Source organism: Mastomys coucha, unplaced genomic scaffold (genome assembly GCF_008632895.1).
Source record: "Mastomys coucha isolate ucsf_1 unplaced genomic scaffold, UCSF_Mcou_1 pScaffold18, whole genome shotgun sequence".
Classification (NCBI taxonomy): Eukaryota; Metazoa; Chordata; class Mammalia; order Rodentia; family Muridae; genus Mastomys; species Mastomys coucha.
In genome coordinates this window covers 84,704,168-84,725,850 of record NW_022196900.1, presented here as the reverse complement: position 1 = coordinate 84,725,850, position 21,683 = coordinate 84,704,168, and the positions used below count along the sequence as shown (strand labels likewise).

Sequence of the window (21,683 nt, the reverse complement as noted above, 5' to 3'; positions counted from 1 at the left end):
TTTGCTGTTGCCTCTACAAGCCAAGGAGGACAGACTCCCTCATTTAGTTATTTAGTTTTCCCTGATCACGATGGGTGGCTTTATCTTGTTTCTCTGTTCTAAGCAGCCATCCCAGCACGGAGGTCTATAGGCCAACCTGTCTTACTCCTATTACCTCACTTATCACAGAGGCGAACTAATGCTGCCCACGCTGGGGAGCCTGGGACCCTCCTCACAAACCCCTCAGCTTGGGCGGGCATGGGGTTTCCAGAGGGGAGCAACTCTGGGGAGGACATTCTGGAGCACCTCAGTCAGTTACCACAGAGGTGAAGGAGGAAACCATCACACTGGTTGGGAGAAAGTCCAGGGGTTTCCTGGAGGAAATGAAGCCCTGGCTGGCATTTGGAGAGTGAATAGTCTAGAGCTTAGCTGTTGGATGTGGGTGATAAAATAACCATCAGAGTGGAGGAGGACAGAAGTATGGAAACAGTGTGACTTCTCCAGAGATGTCTGTGCATGGTGCATGTGTGTGCGTGGGCGCGCGCACACGCGCGCATGTGTCTATCTGTGTGTATCTGTCTGTCTCTGTGTATATGTGTCTGTGTATTTGTGCATGTGTGGCTGTGTGTATGCACATGGCATGTGTGTGTCTGTGTGTAAGTGCATGATGTACATGTGTGCCTCTCTCTGTGTGTACATGTGTGTGTGCATGATATGTGTGGGTCTGTGCACATGTATGTCTGTGTATGTACATGTCTGTCTGTGTGTATGCATGTGTTTGTGTCTGTGCACATGTATGTCTGTGTGTGTCTGTATGTATGCAGGTACGTGTGCATATTTGTGTGTGTGTGTCTGTATGTGTGTACATGCCTGTGTATCTTTGTGTGTGTGTTGAGGACAGAGGACAACCTTGGATGTTCCTCTGGTAACACGAACCCCTTTCTACTACCTTTGTTTAAAGACAAAGTCTCTCATTGGCCTGGAACTCACCAATGAGGCTAGCCTGGCTGTCCAGCAAGCTCCAAGGAATTTTAGGATTACAAGTGTGCACCAGATCTACAGGCTTAAAAAAAAAAGGTGGTTCCTGGGGATTAATCTTGTTCTCTTTACTGACCAGGGTATCTCACCAGCCACTGTCCAGAGATGTCTAGTAAATGCAGTAATTTAATTATGTAGGAAACAGAGGTGGTGATTCAGTAGGAGGAGTGATGCTAAGAAAGGCTGTCATGCTGAGGATTCAAGCTTGTGTCCTAAATGCAACAGGGAACCAATGAGCATGTTGCAAGCCAGGGCTTGATGTGAGGTATCTGCTGCAGCTGCCATCCAAGAAAAGATCCTCACTTCATCAAGAACCAGCTGTCCCTCAGGTGCCAGTGAGAGAGGATGGATGCAGTGGTCCACAGTGGGTGGGGATTCCTTCCTGGCTTCTGTCCAGAATGTTCTCTGTTGGCTGAGTTAGCATCAGCAAATGACCCCTCCCCCCAATTCAGGTTAGAATCTGCTCCGCGTGGCTCATCCTCCACAGTGCTGCTACGCAAAGCGATCCTGGGAGTGTGGCGTCCTAGACTGGGGAGTGAGAACCCTTCCACATCTGTTCACTCACGTGGCTGGTATGGCCCCTGAACTCCTGGGTGTCCTCATCATAGTGACCATTGGGATGTAAACCTTCCTTCACAGGCTCGTGTTTGAACACTTGGTCACCAGCAGGTAGCACTGTTTTGGGAGGATGTAGAACCTGACTGGAGGGAGTGAGTTGCTGGGGGCCGGGACTTGATGTGTATAGCCTGGTCTTTGCTTCCTGTTCCAACTCTGGTTATTTGAGGTATGAGGCCAGCCACAAGTTCCAGCTGCTCCCAGCCCCAACACACTTTTCTTACAATGCTGTGCTGTCCCACCTCAAGCTGTGAGCCGAGAGAGAGAATCACTGCTCTTACTACTCTGGTCAGAGACCTGGTCGTAGTGATGAAAGTGGAGGCTGGTCACCATCAAGATGTGCCCACTTCCGCCCCTCTCCTTACTGCTTCTCTGGCAACAGTCTCTGCCCCAGGGCTCACCACCTCTGCACCCATGGTTCCTCTCCATATTCCAGACATATGCAGAAACAGAGAAAATATCCAGGAGCATGGTGCTTTCTTTCCCAACTTGTTCTGAACCCAAGCCTGGGCAAAAGTGCCAGGCTGTGGCACCCCTCACCATATTAGAACAGAGGTGGACCAGCCTTTTTGGTAAAGGGTCACATCAGAAACAACTTTGAGGAACACATACTCTCTGTCATGCTGCCTTGCTCTGTGTAGCATAAACATAGCCACACAGTAGGTGCTTCAGTGGACATGGCTGTGTCCCAGTCAGATTTCTATAAAGCTTGATGGCCCCGAGGTCCGAGTCTGTTGAGCCCAACCAAGCCTTGGAGATTCCTGAGATGCATAAGCAAGGTCTTTAGTCATCTTACAAGATTTCTTCACTACAATAGCTAATGCCTACAATGAGGTGAATTGTGCTCTAAGCATATTATACAAAACTGCTCATATGAAAATCAAGGTAGCTTTTATTTTACAGAGAGGAAGGACCGGGCACAGAGAGAGGATGTATGTGGCTTGCCTAGTCCACACAGTCTGATGGCGGAGTGCTACTGTCAGACAGGCTTCTAACCCCTGTGTTCTAGTGCCTTGGAGCTCCCCAGCAGGGTCTTAGGAGCTCAAGGCAGGGACAGGATCCTACCCTCTCTAGCTGCTCCAGGCTCTCAGCTGGAGTCCAGCAGGTGTGTGGCAAATGCTTGCCACATAGAAAACACCCCCAGCTGGATGATGTCCCCCCAGCAGGAGGATCAGCCACACAGAAAACACCCCCAGCCAGATGATGTCCCCCCCACCCCCGGCAGGAGGATCAGCCACCCTCTGCGGTGACTACAGCTCTGGCTAACTGTAGTCACTGTACCAGCTCCTTCCAGCCAGATCTGGGGCAAGGGATGCCACTTACCAAGCCATCTCCACAGAGGGAGTGTCTGATTACCAGGCCTATAATGGGAAAATATTGCTTTGAAGGGCAGAACCTCGAGTCATAAAATGATTCCCATCACTGGTCCATGATGCTATTGAACTTGAACCATACCACGGGGTCCTGACTGGGATGCAGGGGCTAATTACACCAAGAAGCAGGTTCAGCACACGGTGGCTTGCCTTCCCAGCATGCCCCAGCACACCGAGTCTCCAGGCTTTCCTCTGTTCTTTTTTTCTCTCCTCAGCCTTTGGCCATTGTTTGAATGCAGGATCTTATAATGACTCATTAACTCACATGCAGATCAATCAAGCTCACCAGATCCCTTGGAGAGGCAGGAGAATCTTTGGTGGTAGAAATTGGCACGATCAAGAGCCACATTGATATACAACTCAGACATCCAACTTAAGCCCATTAGATAAATGGATAAACAAGCACACCATCGAATCTTCTGGGGACATGATTACTGAGTGCCTGCCATGTGCCATGCGTGAAGCTGGCTGCTTCCCTTTACGTTATCTTGGCACAACTTAGCACAGCATCAAACCACCTGGATGCACACGGACCTCTAGCACTGGGAACTGTAAGAAAGAGAAGGACAGAAGGAGGATTCCCGGAGGAAGGAGCAGATGCACAGATGCACAGGGCCTGGCAGTGGAGAGGAAGCCAGAGAGGCTCTGCTAGCCGATGCTGTGAGTGGTTCAGAGTAAGGAAGGAGCAGGGAGGCCAACTGAGGCAGGAGTGGTTGGGGCTAGGAGAACAGCCTGCATGAGGCTTCTGTTGGATGGCACGCCAAGGCTGGAGCTGGACGGACTTCAGGATTGAGTAGATGGGATGCTAAGTCTCAGCATGCAGTGGGGACAGGAAGCAGAGAGACCTCCTGGAGGAACTGGTGTAGGGGCACAGGGTAGGAGGAGGGGCTAGTGAAGCAAGGGTCTCTGATAGTGGCAAAGAGAGAGGGCCCCAGAGAGGGCTGCAGATGAGAGCCCCTTGGCACAAGACAACCTCTCCTGACAACGGTGGCAAATGTTCTTGAGCAGAGGCATCCCAGGGTTCCGGCCTGGACAGGCTCAATAAGGCAATGTGTCTCTCCATTGAGCATGGTGCCCACCGTGGGAGAAACGGGCACACTGGTGGCCTTGCTAGTCTTGCTTTCAGGGAGATTAGGGAATCAGGGGAGGGGTGGGGGCTGTGCATACAAAGTGGTGCTGATAAGAAGGCAGAGGAAGGAATGGGGAGCAGGGTATGCTGGGGTGATGCAGGCTTTACAGGGAAGACCATGGTGTTTTTCCAGCCTAGAGGAGCAGAGAAGGCACAGGGACACACCTCTGATATACTAGGCAAAGATCTTTAAGGGCCAGGCATATCTTTCAACCAGACTCCAAGGTGTCTGCCACTGGGGCTGCTGGAGTGGGCAGTGGGAGTAACCCCAGAACATGGCCAGGAAGGGACTGTTGTCTATCATAACCTGGCTGGTGGGGCCGCTGAAGTGCCTCTTGGCACAGAGGCTCCGAGTGGTGTTCACAGAGCTGCCTGATGTGTTCTCTGTAAGGAATGGGCTTGGGAATCTGTGCCAATCAGGTCTCCCTAGGTATTTCTGGTGGTGAGCCAAATTCAATGACTACCAAGGCAGGCAGATGTTATTATATTAGCACTAAGATGAATATTTTAAGAACTCAGGTGGCCCAAATGCCCAGAGTGGGCCTGGCACTGCCCTAGGACACCACACACCTGTTTGCCATTTCCTTGAACCTGCCGAGCTCCTCGGATGCTAGGTAGTCGGGTAACCTATATCTACTTTATTGAGAAGGAATGGACCCTCAGCCTGCCTTCCCCTCAGAACTGTGCTCTTGTCTCCATAACAGAGACTGTGGAGCCGCCAGGTTCTTGATGTCTGTGGTCATTCTAATGCAGGCTCCTCTCTACCATAAAGACTCCTCTCTACAAGCCTGGATCATTCCTAGGTCCTTTCTGAGCACAGAGAGTAAGAGTTATGGGAAAGCTACAAGTCCAAGGGTTCTCATGCCTACATGTGTTCAGCTGCCTGGGAGGCATAATTGCTCTTCCAAGGCGGTGACAGAGTGATATGTATTCCAGTCCTCGTGCCTCAGGTCCACCTGTCACCGTGCCTTGTCATTGCTCCATATTGCCTGGTCAGAAGTACTCAGGTCTCAACGCCTGCCTTTGCCCACCTCTCCACTCCGGGTGTCTCTGCTTGCACTGCCCTGCCCTGTGCATGGACCCCAGGTTCTAGTCAACAATCAAATCAAAGAAAACAGGTCAAAATACACCCCATCTGTCCTTCCTCCCTCCGTGTCCCTACAAGTGAAGGGATCTTTGGACCCATCCTCCGATGTCTCTCCTCCATCCACCTAACCCTCTGCCCACTGTCTGGTCCACACCCAGGCTCCACTCTGACAGGTCTCCGGCCAAAGCCAGTAATCTCTTTATTCACCCTACAGTGCCAATCCCAGTCTTTCCCATCTGTACCCTCCCAGTCAGTAGCAGAGAGTGGCACAATTATGACCGTAAGGACACCGGAGCCAGAAAGACGGAGGTTGAATCCATGTTGTGGCACTTGCTGGCCATGTGTGGTGGCCATTTCTAACTTTTAACCTAGCTGTAATCCAGTTTCCTCACCCATCTGGTGAGTCTGTTAAGACCAAATTCATCCTGCAATTAAGAGAGTGCAATAGATAGTTTGTAGAGTGGGTTTCATTGGTTCGGTGGCAGACACAGGATAGATGTACAGTGCACACTATTATTGCGATTAACAACAGCCTAATGCACTTGGCTTTACACTCTTTTACTTAAAGATAAAACCTAAACGCCTGGGCTGAGCTCGTGGGAACCTCATGATATGGATCCCATTTGCCTTTCTTTCAGCCGCTGATCCAGGTTTGGGGAATTACTTGCATTCTCAGAGGCTGTTCCAAGCGTCAGTGATCACTCAGCTCCTTCCTGGTGACCTATCCTTAAGACCCTGCTCAACCGTCTCCTTGGTGAAAACATCCCTGCCATTCCAGTTAGTGACGTCTTCCTGAGTTTCTCATAAGTAGTACTCTGGCCATCCTTCCAGTCACACTTCCCTGTACTCCAGCTTTTAATGTATATACCTGCCTTCATTTCTAAAGGCAGAGGCATAAAATGGCTAGGCAGATGACCTTCTCTTAAAATATACTGCGGATTTAGCTGCTGCGCTTTTCTGCTGAAGATGTCCTGGGGTGACTTCCTGGGTGCCATTTCCAGGAACAGGTTAGAAAGTATGCATGGTCCCCTTTGTCAGCAGGAGGCGACTCCACTTCCCTACCTTCAGCTTTTTACAGTTCATGCCCTCCTGGTTGCAAGACAAGTTTGTGTTCTCTGGCTCCCCTCTCACTTGGCACCAGCACTCTGGGGATCTTTGAGACCTACAGAGGGGGACCAGCTTCCAGAGAAAGCTCATTCTTGTACTCTCAGCTCGTCTGCTCTTCCTTAGCCACCTCTGGAATCGTATCCAAGAGCTTCAGAAATGCTAAGAGCAACCTTTTGCTTTGAAGGGCCTTCTCTTCAGAGGGCCTGACTCCAGGTACCAAGCCTGGAGCAACCTCTTCTTTGACATATGGTGGAGGGGACAATATGGAGTCACTAACCTCCATTTATTGGTGAAGTTTGGCCTTTAATAAGAGGGACACAAACTGATCCTCAGTGAATTCTCAAGCCTCATCCAAACAAGATTTCCTCCTATCCCACCCTTCAAGTTCAAAATGAAAACATGGTAATGTCTTTGACTGTTGGGGAAAAAACCCTCTGGCCAGCCACTTACTAACCCTACAGTAGTAAGCTTTGTGGTCTAGCCTTGGTCCACATGGCTGAGGCAACCTTCCTTGTTAATTAGGTTTATCACAACACAGTGCAATAAGAATATAAATATTTCAATGTAGGACGCTGTGTGTCAGAACCTGCTTCCTGTGTTTTAGTGCTGCGACCTTCGGCACTTGACCTAAAGGACTGTGAAGTTTTGGCTAAAACTTAAAATCAAAAACAAATTTAAAAGTTCTATAACGTATATAGACTGAATGTTACTCTTTGTAAACTCCTATGTGGAAGCTCCCTAGAACTTTATTAAGGGAATAAAAGGGAGTACTAACAAGAGAGATATGATGTGCTTATAGAAGGAGGAGGAAAGGGGGAAGGAGGAGGAGGAAGAGGAGGAAGAGGAGGAAGAGGAGAAGAAGGATCACAGGGAGCAGGAGGTAGCAGTCTTGGAGAGCTTCTCTTTATGCACAGAGGTAAGGTCAAGAGAGGACAAGTTCAATAGGGGCCTCCAAGCCAGGTAGAGTCCTCTGCAGAAACCAAATCTGCTAGCACCCTGATCGTACCTTTTGCCCTGCAGAACTGCAAGCAAATGAATGTCTGCTGTCTAAGCCTCCTGCCAGAGTGGGGTCATTTTGTTGGAGTAGTCCAATCACACTAGCATAAGTAGAAAGAGTTAGAGGGTGCTGCATAGCAAGTATGGGGACCCTGACAATGACTAAGAGCATGTAGCTGGCTTTAGTCCCAAGGAAGGCCAAGGGATAGTGTAGCTGTGGGTTTAGGAACTTTTGGAGATGAAGGGACAGGTGCAGGAGGCCAGAGATCCCCAAGGTGGAGACATTCCTGCACATTCTTGTAGCATGGGGATGAACTGAAATCCAGTCTACCTGCTCTCACTTGAGGATATCTGCCCTGTGAGTGGATCAGGAGGCTGGAGAGCTCAGATCTTAACACTGAAAAGGGTAGAAAGCGAGACCGCCCTTGATCATCCACGGAGATGAGGGCCCATCACATGACTCTGAGGCCTTCCTGCTCCTTATGCAGTTTGAAACCTCTAGGATAAAAACTTAAATCTGAAGATGGTTATAGCCAGAGGTGCTCCCGGCACCAGGAACAGGCTGTGGAGTCCAATGTCATCTTTCTAAGGAAATAAAATGTTCTTCCCTGGCCTCAAATAATCCCCAACGTTTATTATTCTAGTCATATAGTAAAGAATTATACAGCACAGATAGGAGTCATGGGTGGTGAAATCTGAGTCTCCCACCCAGAATCAAATGTACATACTTCATATTAACAAACACAGAATGCAAAAAATGCTTCATTCCAAACCGATGAAGGCTCCAGGCATATGAGGAAGGAGAAATGTGATCAAGGGCATGTTACAAAGGACAGACAAGGGCATCACAAGTGGAAACTGTTTACAACAGGTCTTCAATGGGAGATGTTCACAGCTAGGAAAAGAATGAATGACCAGGAGAGAGGAGGAAAAAATGTGATCCGAAGAAAGAGAGGACAGAGAAAAAAATGAAGTTTTTTCAAACCCCTAAAAAAAGAGAAGAAAGGCAATAAAGGCCGAGTGACAATAAGAAAGACAACAGCTAAACACTTGCAGGCTCGGAGGAAAGGCACAAGCCACTGTTCCAAGAAGCTTGGTGAGCTCACACAGGAAGATGTGTGAGATGCCCACATCCGGACACAGGGCAGTGAGGCCAAGCAGAAGGTCATGAAGCAGACACGGGACACCATGCAAAGAAGTGGTGACAATCGGCAGGGACAGCAGAAGTCAGAAGACAGCAGACTGGTCAAGAGGCATCCCAAGACAAAAGAGAGCTAAGAAAGCTTGCCGGTGACAGGGCAGTGAGTTCTAAAGCACAGAGCTGAGAGGGAAGTAGGTAATTCTGTGGGGTAAGGTTCTGATGGAAGTGACTGGGAAAAAGGAGGTGGTGAATACGAAAGCAAGCCCAAACCAGAAGCTGGAGCCAGCGCTGGCTCATTAAACAGTAATACTGCAGAGTGTGGGAGGCAACGGAGTGATGCAGAAGCACACCTGGCAGAGAACAGTGGGGTCATTCAAGATGTGGTCTTTTGCAATCCCTGACCTCTCAGGAAGAAGCAAACATAAAATTAGAGAGCATGGGGCTTACTAAATACACACATTCATATTTCTGGAGTATTTTAGAGTAGTTCTAACAGAATTGTATGATTAAATTGGTTTCTCTAGGAGATTATTATTAGTCTGTGTTCTTCATGCACAAAACCAACCAACCAACCCAGCATAGCCAAGTAAAAGCTGAAAGTAACAGGATAGAATAGACAAGATGGACACCATAAGAATCGTGATGTAATTGCTGGGGGTTGGGGAGCAGTAGGGAAGCTTTAAGGAAAAAAATTATCACAGATAGTCATTACATACTTCTTTTGAAATAGTTGATTTACCAGGAAAGCATGTAATGTTCAACTTGTGTCTCTAATTACACATTCCCAAAATATAGGACACACAAACTGACAGAACCTCAAAGAAAAACAGGCAAACCTGTTGTCATAGTGGGAGAGTTTAATACCCCTTCTTCTTAGGGCATCAATTAAGAAGGTGAAAAAAGTCAATTAAGACAGAAGACATACACACAGCCACAAAAACCACAAAATGCACCTTGAAGAAACATCCTTTTGTTTTCAAGTATCTGTAGAACACATGTGAAAAGTGACCACATTTCTAATCCAAAAATAATTAATGAAAGTGATTTGATATATAGCTTTCCCTAAACATAAATTTTATAATCATTCATTCATATAACCAGGAAATTTCATTGCTTAAAATCCCTACATATTTCTAAATAAACCATGATCGAAGGACAGTGATGGAAACTGGAAGATACTCAGAGGTGGGCGAGGGGCACAGACCAGTGCAAGATCACTTGCCTATTAGGTATGAGGCCCTGGGTTCAATCCTTAGCACCAAGTGGGGAAAGATGGTTCAGTGGTTATGAGCACTTTCTGTTCTGTGGGAGGACCTGTGTTTGCTTCCCAGCACCCACATGGTGGTTCCAGTTGTTAGGGATCCAACACCTACTTCTGACCTCCTTAGATGTCAGACACACATGTGGTGCACATATATCCATCCATCCATCCATCCATCCATACATACATACATACATAAACATACATACAAAAACAGAGCATTCATACATGTAAAATAAAAACAAATAGATCTTAAAAATACAAATCAAAACCAAATAACTATCAGAACTAAATTTTGTAACTATGCTATACATATTGCTCATAAAATTTATAGAAATAAAGCTAAAGTAATCCTCCTAAGGAAATTTGTAGCCTTAGACACTGAAATAAGATTGTAAATAATGGACTAAGCAGACAAAATAAAATATTAGACAAAAATTAAAATAAATATACAGAAGGAAAAAAATAAAGAACAGAAATTGCTGAAACAGAAAATATTTTTTTAAAGGAATATTAACAAAACCAAACTCAGTTCTTTCAAGAAACTAGTAGATATGCAGCTTTTGGCAATACTGATTTTTTTAAAGGTATAAATCAGAAAGGAAAAGGGACAAAAAGGCAAATATTAGCAGATATCGTAGCTGCAGTAAGAAACGGAAGCATAGCTGCCTATATAATACTTCTGAAAATTTAGCTAAATGAACTCAAGACAGAAACAAATGACCTAGATTACCCTTTAGTCATTAGAGATATTGAGTCTGGAATTTAATCTCCCAGCACCAGATCCAGACACTTTGGCTGAAAAGATCCACTGAACTTTAAAGCAAAAGTTATTGCAATTTTCCACTGACAATCCCAGGAGGCAGAGGAAAACACTTTCCAAACTGTTTTATGAAGCCAGCCTTTTCTTGATACACAATTCTGGGAAGGATAAAACAAAAGAAAAGACCTAACAAAATAGGAACATACTGTTGAATAAGATGTTAGCGAAGTAAATCTAGAGGAATATGGAAAGTGACCTAGGAATGAGACTGGTTAACACTGGGAAGGTCAGCAAGCACTAATCATTCCAGGGTGGGGATCAATAAAGGTGTGGTATCACATCTTTATTCTGCTCCTTGCAGGTTTGGGAAGTTGTTTGATAAAATTCGATGTCCATCCTCAATAAAACGTCTTGGTAAACTAGGATGTGAAAGACACTCCTCCAGGCTCCAAAGGAAACTCTCTAGATTGAAAATATGCATGCTCCAGGAGACATCACACAGAATAGTGAAGAAACAATTCTGCTCAGCATCAGTACATACCATCAGAAGTGGTAAATGGATCGGAAAGAAATGGATGGATGAGGTAAAACCATCAGTCAACAGTCGGCAGACAATGGTGAGAAAACCTCAGAAAAATGACCTCAAGATATTTGCTATGTATAAAACAAACAAACAAACAAACAAAAAAACCCACAAAGCACAAAAATTGATTGCACATTTGAATGAGCATCAGGAAACAGGTAGATAGATGATGGGTTTTGAAAGCCATGATTTATATTTAAACAAATCCTACTGCTATATTTATCTGACAGAAGATAGAGATAGTATTGGGGAGCAACTATATCAAGAGATGGGTACGGGCTATAACGGAGACAAGTTTACCGAGAGCCGTAAAAGAAGTCTTAAGCAGAGGGCATACCATGTTCATGGACCAAAGGACTCAGCATCAACCAATCAGAAAGAACTCAAGCGATTCAGACAGGTTGCCTTGGACCCTGGCAAGACCGTTATATTTCAAAAAGATAACAAAACAAAACAAAACAAACAGTCTGAAACTGAAAAAAAAAAAAAACCCAAACTCAAAATCAGAACAGCAACCCCCTCCCCACCCCCAGTGACAGGAATGAACAGGTGAAAGGCTATGGGCAACAGAGTAGAACTGTGCACAGCCTAGATAAATGGTGAGAGAAGTTCTTAAAAACATGATTACAAGGGGCTGGAGAGATGGCTCAGCAGTTAAGAGCACTGGATGCTCTTCCAGAGGTCCTGAGTTCAATTCCCAGCAACCATCTCATCTCAACTCATGACCAACCATCTACAATGGGATCTGATACCCTCTTCTGGGATGTACTACACATGCACACAGAATACTCATGTAACGTTAAACAACAACAACAATCCCCACAGAATTACACTTATACGCACTTTGAATGCTCACACTTGAAGCTCTACTCTAGAGACATTCAGTTAAGTATAAGCAAGCATAATAATAACAAAAACACTTCGAGCGACAGCTGTGTCTGTAGGTGCTGGGGGTTGGGAGGACTGGTTTGGGTAGAACACCACCAAGGTAGCTGATTACTTCCTGATCTTTCCTTTTCCTTATGCTTGGACATGGCTACTCAGCATTTCGTGGATTAATGTTACTTCTATCTCTCTTATCTCTGCGGAGAAGCTACCACCAGGAGGCTGGTGGGTTTGCAGTTCCTAGAAGGCAGTCAGTCCCTAACTGGCACCTGTCCACAGGACCCTGACACCCCTGACTGACTCTGGGAGCCTTACCTTGGCAGGGTTGAGCGCCGTAATGATCCATACACAGTGTGCGTTGTTGTCGTACTGAATGGGGAAGTTGGGGGACGTGATGATGCCCGAGGGGCCTCGGAGGTGGGCATCACACATGCGGGCTGTGGAGAGGAGACGAGACAGACACTTCAGTTTAAAGCAAGTTCAGTCCTTCCTGTCTCCCACACGCACAGCCCAGAAGAGATGCCACCTGGACCACCTGCTTCCTGCATGCATGCCTGCCTTTCCCAGCAGCCTCAGAGCGAAGTCACAGTGCCTGAAGCCAAGGCAGGCTCAAAACTCTCCTTAAGTCTACCCCTCCTCTCCAACTCCACTAAGATAAGGCAGCACACCTTCTTAGAGTGAGCAAACCAGGGCTTGGTGAGCCACAGGCACCTAGGGATGTGCCAAGCACCCTGCTCCATTCCCATCTGCAGCCAAACCAGTCGAGTGCTGCACGGAACCCCCAGACTTCTTATCTAGTAGCCTGACTTCAGCCCTTTCTGCTACCGCCTTGCAGGATTCCTGAACTAGAGTCTCAGGATACCCTAACTGGTATCAGGATGCATGCCTGTGCCCACAGACTCTGCCAAAATGCCCGACTCAACCCAGCTCCAGGTACCAGAGCGGCCTGAGAACCAGCCTGTTGCTTCCCTCTTCTATCCCTGACTCAGCCCATGCCTTGGAACGGGCTTTTGACTGGAAGCATAAAGACTCAAGGTGAATTAGAAGAAGTGCTCTCCTCAAGTAGATATAAAGTGTTATCAATCACGGCTTAATCTAATTAAGCTCTTTAAAATAGCTTCGAAACTAATTAGATTAAGGGGTGATTGATCTCATTTAAGGTTCCACGTTGGGTCTAGGTGTTTGCTTCCATTTAAGAAACATGTGTGCTGAGTCCTGGGTACCTCATTCTTCAACGTTAGCACACAGCCATTTTAATAAAGGGCTCTCCGAGCCTGCTCTGTCACTGCCCACATGGCAATTCATCCCGATTGCAGGCGGAGTGCCTAGCAGTGAAGACTGAGTGTGCGAACCCATCAGGGCTTAGCATGTAAAATGGGTGAGCTGTCAGACTTGCTTTCTGTTGATGACCTCAAACTTCCTGGAGCTGCTCTTTATGTGGAGCAGGGCATGACAAACCTTTCCCAGGGAGCCCCTCCCAGGAGTCCGAGAAGTGGGCTCCACAGCTCCCAGGTGTAATGAATCGCTTCTCCTGGCATGTAGTTTCCCACGCTCATCCACTCTAACATTTATTAAGCATCTATTATGGGTCAGCCAGAATGTGGGCTGAGAAATATGTCAGCAGGGCCCCACTTCTCTCCAGAAAGCTGGAGGCAGAACCGGGGAGCCCTCACACGTGACCACAGCCGCTGTAATTACAGGGCTCTTTTGAGGGGCTCTGGGTCGACACACATGGTTTTGATGGCTCATCTCATTCTGCACGCACAGGAATTGTCCCTCACAATTGACCTGCAATATTGATTGGATTGAGTTTATTCTGTGTGCACACCTGTGTGTGTGTGTGTGTGTGTGTGTGTGTGCTTGTGCATGTGAGTGTGCGCGTGCATGGCTGTGTGTGTAGACCAGACATCATGGGTGTATAAATCTTCATTGCTCTCTAGCTTACTTTTCCTTTGAGACTAGATCACTCAACTCACCCCAGAGTGCGCGATGATTCGGCTAGCCTGGCTGGCCAGCAAGCCCCTCGAAGCCCCCTAACACTGGGTTATGGGAGTGCACTGCTACACTCAGCTTTTATATGTGCTAGGGATTCAAACTCAAGTACTCATGTTTATGCAGCAAGCACCTTACCCACAGAGCCATAGCCTCGGCCCCTGAATTGAGTTTGGACACCCCAGCCCCTGCTCTCATGTGTATCCAATTGCTCCTCTCACTGTGTTGAAAGCCATGTTAGACTCACAGGTGACACTTGGGGCAGATGGCACAGTTGAGGACAGGCCAGTCTTGGGGGCTTAGCAACTTAGTCTTTCTACTCTAAATCTACCTGCTGGGTGTTCAGGTCTGGGGGGTGGGGCACGCAACCCCTCCACACATGCCTCTTTCTTTTCCTAATGGGGCAGGAGACAGCACCTCAGTGAGTCATGGTGAGAGCAACAGACAGGACACTCTTGGTATTCAACAAGAGTCCTGGGGCCCTAGGCCTGCCAGACTCAGTGTCACACTCACTGCTTTTCTCTACGTTCAAGATTTTCTCCTGGGCTCAGGAGTGTTAGTCCAGCTTTCTGGAAGTTTCTATGTGAATGTGTAACGGCATTTATATACAGGAGCACAGAGTGTCTTCCTCAATCACTTTCACACTAGTATTTTTGAGATGGAATTTCTCACTGAGTCTATAGTTTGACAAATCTGCTACACTGGCTGGCCACCAAGTCCCAGCTCCCCAACACTCTCTGCCTCCTTAATCCAGGCATTATAGGTACAGGCTGTAGCATATAACTTTTTTTCCCCATTGGTACTGGGTTTTTGAACTCAGGTCCTCATGATTGTGTGGCAAACACTACTGACTGAGCCACCTCCTGGGGAGCCCTTGAAGTTCCTTTACATAGGATTTTTCTCTCTGACATGATTCCTACCCCACCTGTACAAAGAAGATCTAAAACTTCAGTACTCTGGCCCTGCAGAGAATCCTCACCCAGTTCCCCCACCCCCACCCCCACCCCGGCAGCATCCCCCACCTCTTCTGGGAAGTCTGATTTTGCTGCCAAAAGACTCGATTTATCCTGAGCTTGTTTCCAAGAACTAGATGGTATTTGCAGTGTGTTAAAATATGCCGAAGGTAATTAGAGAGAATAGGTCAAAAAGCATTTACCACTTTAAGAACGTGGAGGGGTTTAATTAAAAATATTACAATCTGCAGATACTTAGCACTGAGTACCTTAAGACAGATTCCGGATGGAGTCTGAGCTGCTTTTTTTCTGTCTGCTGTCTGGGCAAGGTCAGGCAGGGGATGGTGCAGACAAGCTTCTGCCCCCTGAGCATCCCACCAGCAGATGAACAGCTCCTCACTGTGAACCAGACGGGCTAGCCAAATGGCAGCCTCTCAGCATCTGAATCAGTGGATGGATGTATCTTCCCATTTCCCTATTTGCAATTTCCCATCTACTCTTCTACAAAGACTTCTCCACATCTTCTGGGCTTCCTACCCTTCCTCAGGACATCATGGTGCTGTGTCACAGGGACCAGGACCCTTGGGAACTGTAGAGAGACACAACCTGGAACCACAGCTGATTCCAGCCTTGAAATTGTTTGACCCCCCAGAAGAAGGAGCCACTTCAAGCACAAGAGGTGTGCAATGCAAATATGGCCTCTTGTAACCCAGCTTCTCTCCACATCTGATTTCCACCTTGATCCAGGCTGCCTGCTCTTACTTCTCCTGGGACTGAACTCCCTCCAGCCTGAGCACAATTCCCACCTCACACAAGTTACTTACTTTTCTTTGGACAGGGTCTTGTTATGTAGCCTAGGCTATCCTGTAACTTCCCAGTATCTTGATTTAGTGCCTCTCCCTCCCCCCTCCCCCAGTGTTAGACAAGTAGGCATGCACATCACACCTGGCCTCCCACTACTATTCTAAGGACAACCAATCCCTAATATAGCAGCAACATCTTCCTGCCTAACTGAAGTCTTTCTTCTCTCCAGCCCCTGCTTCTGATGCCCTCTGCAGTGAACAACATCATGTTCCTTCCATTGTCATTTCTTTCTGCAAATGAGTCTAACAATTCTTGGAATTATATTGGACCCATGGTGACTACCAGTATTCTCTCTCCATTCGCCAGGTCTTTTCCATCTTCTCATTTTCTGTTCCATGCTAACCCAGCCTAGACCTCATGGTCAATTTCCTGCAAACCCCAAGTCTCTCTTCATTCCCCTCTAATCGGTTGCATAGGAGAAATCAATTGTGGACCCACCCCTCCCCCCAATATCTTCCATATCTAACTTCATGTAGTTGAGCTTTGGTGGGAAACAAAATCACAGGAGAAGCAAAGCTGGTGTCTCTTTACATTTGTTACCCACCTCAAACTCTTCCCAGGATCCCAACAACCCTGCCACTGAGCTCTAGCAGTTCGCCCACTCCTGCCTCCAAAGAGCCTCTCATGCCTTCCAAGGGTCCCTTGGCCTCGCACCCTTCCCTTCATCTGGCTCTGTTTTCCTGGTTGATGATTTTGATACCTTCCTATATTTGGAGGAAACAGGAAGCTATTCAGCAGACACATCCTCTTCCTGACTCCCCCAGGGGTAACCCTGCCTGCTGATGTTTATCCTCCTGCTCTAGCTGAGAGGTGGCCCCTTCTGTGAAATACTGGTCCCTTCTACAGGATCTGGACCACTACCCTCTCCATCCCAGGAGCAGCCACATCTGTGGCCATACACAGAAGCCCGATGTCCTTGGAACCAGGAAGTCCAGACATCATAGCAGTCTGTCTTCTTTCACTAAGACTTCCAGTAGGGTCACTCTGTTCACAATGTCCCGGGTATCCTACACACTAGGCCCTTCTTGTCCACTGTCTTCCAGACTTCCCATCTTAGACCCTCCTGATCTTCTTCCTCCTCCTCCTCTTCTTCTTCTTTGTCACCTAGACTGGAACTCAAGACAACTCACCAGTATTTCCAGTTCCCTCCACACCTTCATACCATATCTGATCAAAAGACTGCCATTGTTCAAATCTCCTACCTGCTTTCTCTTCCTAACTTCTGAGCCTGGTGGCCACTGGGAGAACCGTGGTCCCACCATTGATTCAAGGCTTGCTATCAAAACAAGCTGGCCTTCTATCCCTGGTCCTCCTTCACCTCCCTCCCAATTTCCTGCAGAACAACCTCAAAATTGAGCCAAGTCATTTAATCCCACTGGTAGCTTACGCTTGACCTTTCTGGAGTATCCGACCCCAATGGCCCATCAGTGCTTGAGAAATAGCACACAGGTTTTGGCTTTCCTCCTTCCTCCTTAATTCTTTCAAAGCAGGTGAGTATTCTCAGAGGTGAGGTTCTCAGTATGTAAATGGCAATTTTCTAGACATTTGAAATTCAGTCAAAATAAAGCTATCAAGAAGGGGGAGCTGCTCCACATAGCTCCCCCATATTCTGACTCTGAAGGAGGTCCAGGTTCAATTCTCAAGAGCCAGTAGCCCAGAGTGTTTGGAGAAGGGGTTGAAACAGCTTGACTGATTGGCTTTGAGCCCTTGGGCAAGTTGGTCAACTACTAGGAGTTTTAGCTCAACATGAAATATGGCTATTGCCACTTGCCTCATAAGGAAATGATGAAAAATGCCCAATGCATGCAATGCTTTAGACAAGTATGAATGTCTTAATAAGCGGGAGCTTTATCATTGGCACACACAGGGAAGGGGCTGGGACAATAAGGTATGGGTTCTAGTGACTCAGTAGGACATCTGTACCAGAGGAGAAAGAAGACTGGGTAAGGGAGGGGAGGAGTGAGAATGGGAGGAGACATTAAGGAAGGGGACAGAGGGAAGGGAGGGGACTTGGACAATGATGTTTAAGGGTTTGGCCCAGAAATCTGATCTTGTGGTGGCCACCAAGGAAGAAGACAGACATCTGTAATGGTCATGCCATTTGGTTAAGCCTACTTTATGCACAGTTCCCAGCTCCCCTTTCATTTTCCAGTCAAGGGAAAGATGCACATCCATTTTAGCAATGATCCCTTTGCCATCTAGATTGTCAATAACAAATCTGGGAGCTGAACTTAGACCTTTGAGTCATACATCTGATATTCTGTCCAGCCTAAATTACTGTATTCTAAAAGCACATGCAAAGACAGACAGACAGGCACCACACCCTGTGCATGTGCACGTATACACACAAGTGCACACATATGCATGTGTGTGCACACACACACAGAGAACACACACATGCACACATACACACATAGATGCAGACAGACACACACAGACAGGCATGTGCACACATACACATAGATGCAGACAGACAGACACAGACAAGCATACACTCACACACACAAGTACACATATACACACAGAAAGACAAAGAGAAGACAGGCACACATGCACACATACACACACACACACAGAGAGAGAGAGAAAGAGAGAGAGAAGACAGACACACACACATGCACACATACACACATAGATGCAGACAGACACAAACAGACAAGCATACACTCACACACACAGGTACATACATACACACAGAGAGACAGACAGACAGAAGACAGGCACACACACACACACACACACACACACACACACACACACACTGAGTCTTGTTTCCTGTTCACTCCCTGTCAGGTATTTGGTGACAGAAACATAAACATAAAGAATACAACCCATGCTCTACCTTTTCTGCCTTTTAAAAGCATGCTCTGCACGATCAAACTTTTATAGGAAACTAGGTGTGGTGCTATGTGTCTGTGATCCCTGCACTTGGAGGGTAGAGGGGGCGGTTTCCAGGGTTCAGGGTCACCCTTGGATGCTGAGTAAGATTGAGGCCAGCCTGGGCTACTTGAGGCCATGTCTCCAAACTTACAACAACAAAGATTTCCCAGGAGTCAAAGCAGAGATTGACTTCTTCTGCTGGGAGGGAAAGAAGAGGGGCTGGAATCCATCACCAATTTCAAAAGTTCCAAAATGAGGGCACAGTTCCATAGTCCTCGTTCACATCAATCACAAATCCGACTCATTCTGGTGGCCCTCAAACATTTATCAAGAAGCTATTATTTGCCTGTCTGTGTGTTTTAGTATAATTAATTGTGTGGAAAAGTGAATAATTAAAGCCGCACCATATTTTACACGCATCGGAGAGAAAACAATACCCCATGTATGGTGGGCAGAGTACTTTAGATTGCCATTTTGGATAACCCGCTTGCAAGTGGAGCTTCATGTGATTGAAGGACTTTTGTCCCTTTCTTTTGTCCCTTTTTAATAGTAACAGTGAGGTTCACCCAAGCTATCAAAAAAAAAAAATAGAAAGAGAGAAAGAGAAGGAAGGAAGGAAGGAAGGAAGGGAGGAAGGAAGGAAGAAACCACAATCGCTGTAGCAATTACAATTAGTTTAAAAAAAAAAGATCTGGGGGGAGTGGGGATGGGGCTCAAAGACTGCCAGAATAGACCTCTGCACCTAAGATGGAGCTCTGCTCTTGACCTTCAGGAAAGCTGGAGAACAAGCGTATGAATCTAAGACTGGTCTTCCACTGTCTCCCTCTCCATAGCCTACACCAGAGGAACCATGAGGAATACGAAGGCAGGAGGCAGAGTGAGGCTGCATGGAGACCCCACCCCTTCAGCTATGTGCCTTGCTTCCATCTCAGTCAGAAGCAAGAGGAGGGCTGGTTTTCTCCTTCACTTATAAGGGTCCTGTGGCAAAGGCTAATGAAGAGCCCCCAGCCTGGACTCGCCAGCTGAGGGACTGCAGTGGAGAGGAGAGTGGCTTCTGGGGGAACCTACAGCTACTAGCATGAGGTGTGCTCTGTAGCTCTAGCTAGGGGCCAGCTGTGCAGTAGGTTAAGTGCCATTTCCAAATGAGCACTATCAAGTTCACTGTGCTCACCTGGTGATGCTGTGGGGTAGCCGGGTAGTGAGTCTTCAATTCAGCAGGGAGGAAAAGGGATTCAGAGAGGTGACGATAAAGGGCCAAGGGCACACAGCTACAGAGTGGCAATGGCTGGATTAGAAGGGTCACCTCCCCTCCCCCCGTCACTCGTTTTCACAGTGGCACAGGGTACAATGGGGTACAGGAGAAAGCAGCTCAGTGTTCAGTGAAAGTATGCGGGGAGGTTAGTCCAGTCTCAGGTTTACTAGAGACAGCTCAGGTGGGGCCCACAGTATACCTGGAGAAAATACGTGAGTAGATTATTTGTCTAAAACCACCTTCTAGAATTCTAGCCCTTCCCCATCCTGGGCTTTCCCTTGTCAGTAAACAACCATGACTAAGAACAACCTTCTTCCGATAGAAGTGTGGCCTTCGCTACCGTCCCTAGGCCTTGCTGCTCTGGCTTCTGAAAGGACACATTGGCCAAAGGCCTCGAGGTCTGCCTATTAGATACCCTGTGCCTTTCTGTGGCTTGGGGTTCTGCACCTGGACTCGTGTTCCCTTCGGTTATTCCTCCATTCCATGGAGTCATTCAACACTCATCATAAAGTACCTACTGTGTACTAGGCCCTGCTCTAAGTGATGATCAAAATAAGAGTCCATGGCCACTACAGGATGTCCATTTTCCTTCTAGCACCTCCTAAGCCATAAGGTGCTTAGCATAGGTCATCTGATCAGCTCCCTGATTCTTGCAGGAGAAGAAGGTGGCTCCAGAGGAAAATAGATGATCTCTCCACATCTTCAGGAGGATGCTTTCCTTTGTGTCTTTAACTATCTATATCTACATCTACAACTATGTCTATGTCTACATCTATCTATATCTATATCTATATATCTTATCAGTATCTATATCTATATCATCTATTTCAATCTACATATCTATATCTATATATCTCTCTATGTAGGTGTTTGGAATGGCATGGCAGAAAGGCGCAAAGCCCAGCATACGCAGTACATCATGGCCACCTTAAAGCTGAACAGTAGGAACAAACGGAAGGCCCAGCTGGAAGATACTTTTCATGACTCCCTTCCAGATTACTCATCTTGATGCAAAGGTGCTTATGAAGTAAAGCATCACCTTTGGTCAGAAGGATCCAGGATAGAACCACTTTAGTGGGCAACATATACCTTCTCACCTAGAGGGGTCCTCAGCTCCCCAGGGTTGTCCATGAACCCAGTGTCCTGCCCCACGGATGGTCACTCGCCCACTTCCAACATTTGAATAATTTATGGTTGTTGGCAGGCAGTCTTCTTTGGTTTATATGATAGGTGAGAATGTGGGCAGTGGGGCCCTGGAGGACAGCATGGCCAGGTTTGCTGTCAGAGAAGCTCACTGAGCAGGCTTTTGATGCCTTGCTCCCATGTCATCCCTATATAGCCAAAAGCACTGCTTCAGAAACCACGGGTCTGTTTATTGCAGACTGTGGGCAAAGCAGTGGGAGCATTGTAGGCAGAAGGGCTGGGATATGTGTCTGTTATAATGGATGGATCTAAGACAAGAGTGTATGGGGTGGCTTGCTTTCCTATTTCTGTGATTCTGATCTCTTTGTGCAGTGTGTCAGCAACCTGCTTCCTATGCCTCTCCTGTTGTACTATGAAGTCTATGCAGAACAGGGGTTATGTCTATCTCCAGACCCCTCTGTGCCTCACCCATCAGACTATGAAGTCCATGCAGGGCAGGGGCTATGCCTGTCTCCCCACCTCTCTATGCCTGCTCCTAGCAGAGGCCTTAATACAGAAACGGTGCCAGATAAACCTGGTTATTAGTCCTGAGATTTAGGGAGCAGTAGAGAGCAAGATGAGCCAGCCTGGGGGATGGCCTAG

The 21,683-nt window shown here is 47.1% G+C and overlaps 1 protein-coding gene across 8 annotated transcripts in view; it reads right to left on the bottom strand.

Moving 5' to 3' along the window:
* Positions 1-21,683, bottom strand: part of Csmd2 (CUB and Sushi multiple domains 2) — a 582,522-nt gene that overhangs the window by 245,604 nt on the left and 315,235 nt on the right. For 7 of the 8 annotated variants that reach the window (XM_031378716.1, XM_031378717.1, XM_031378718.1 and 4 more), the window contains one exon: positions 12,273-12,394. The exons of the other annotated variant lie outside the window; for it this stretch is intronic. In XM_031378716.1, the coding sequence (XP_031234576.1) occupies positions 12,273-12,394 (122 nt within the window). The remainder of the gene's footprint in view (positions 1-12,272; positions 12,395-21,683) is intronic. 8 annotated transcript variants of the gene reach the window in all.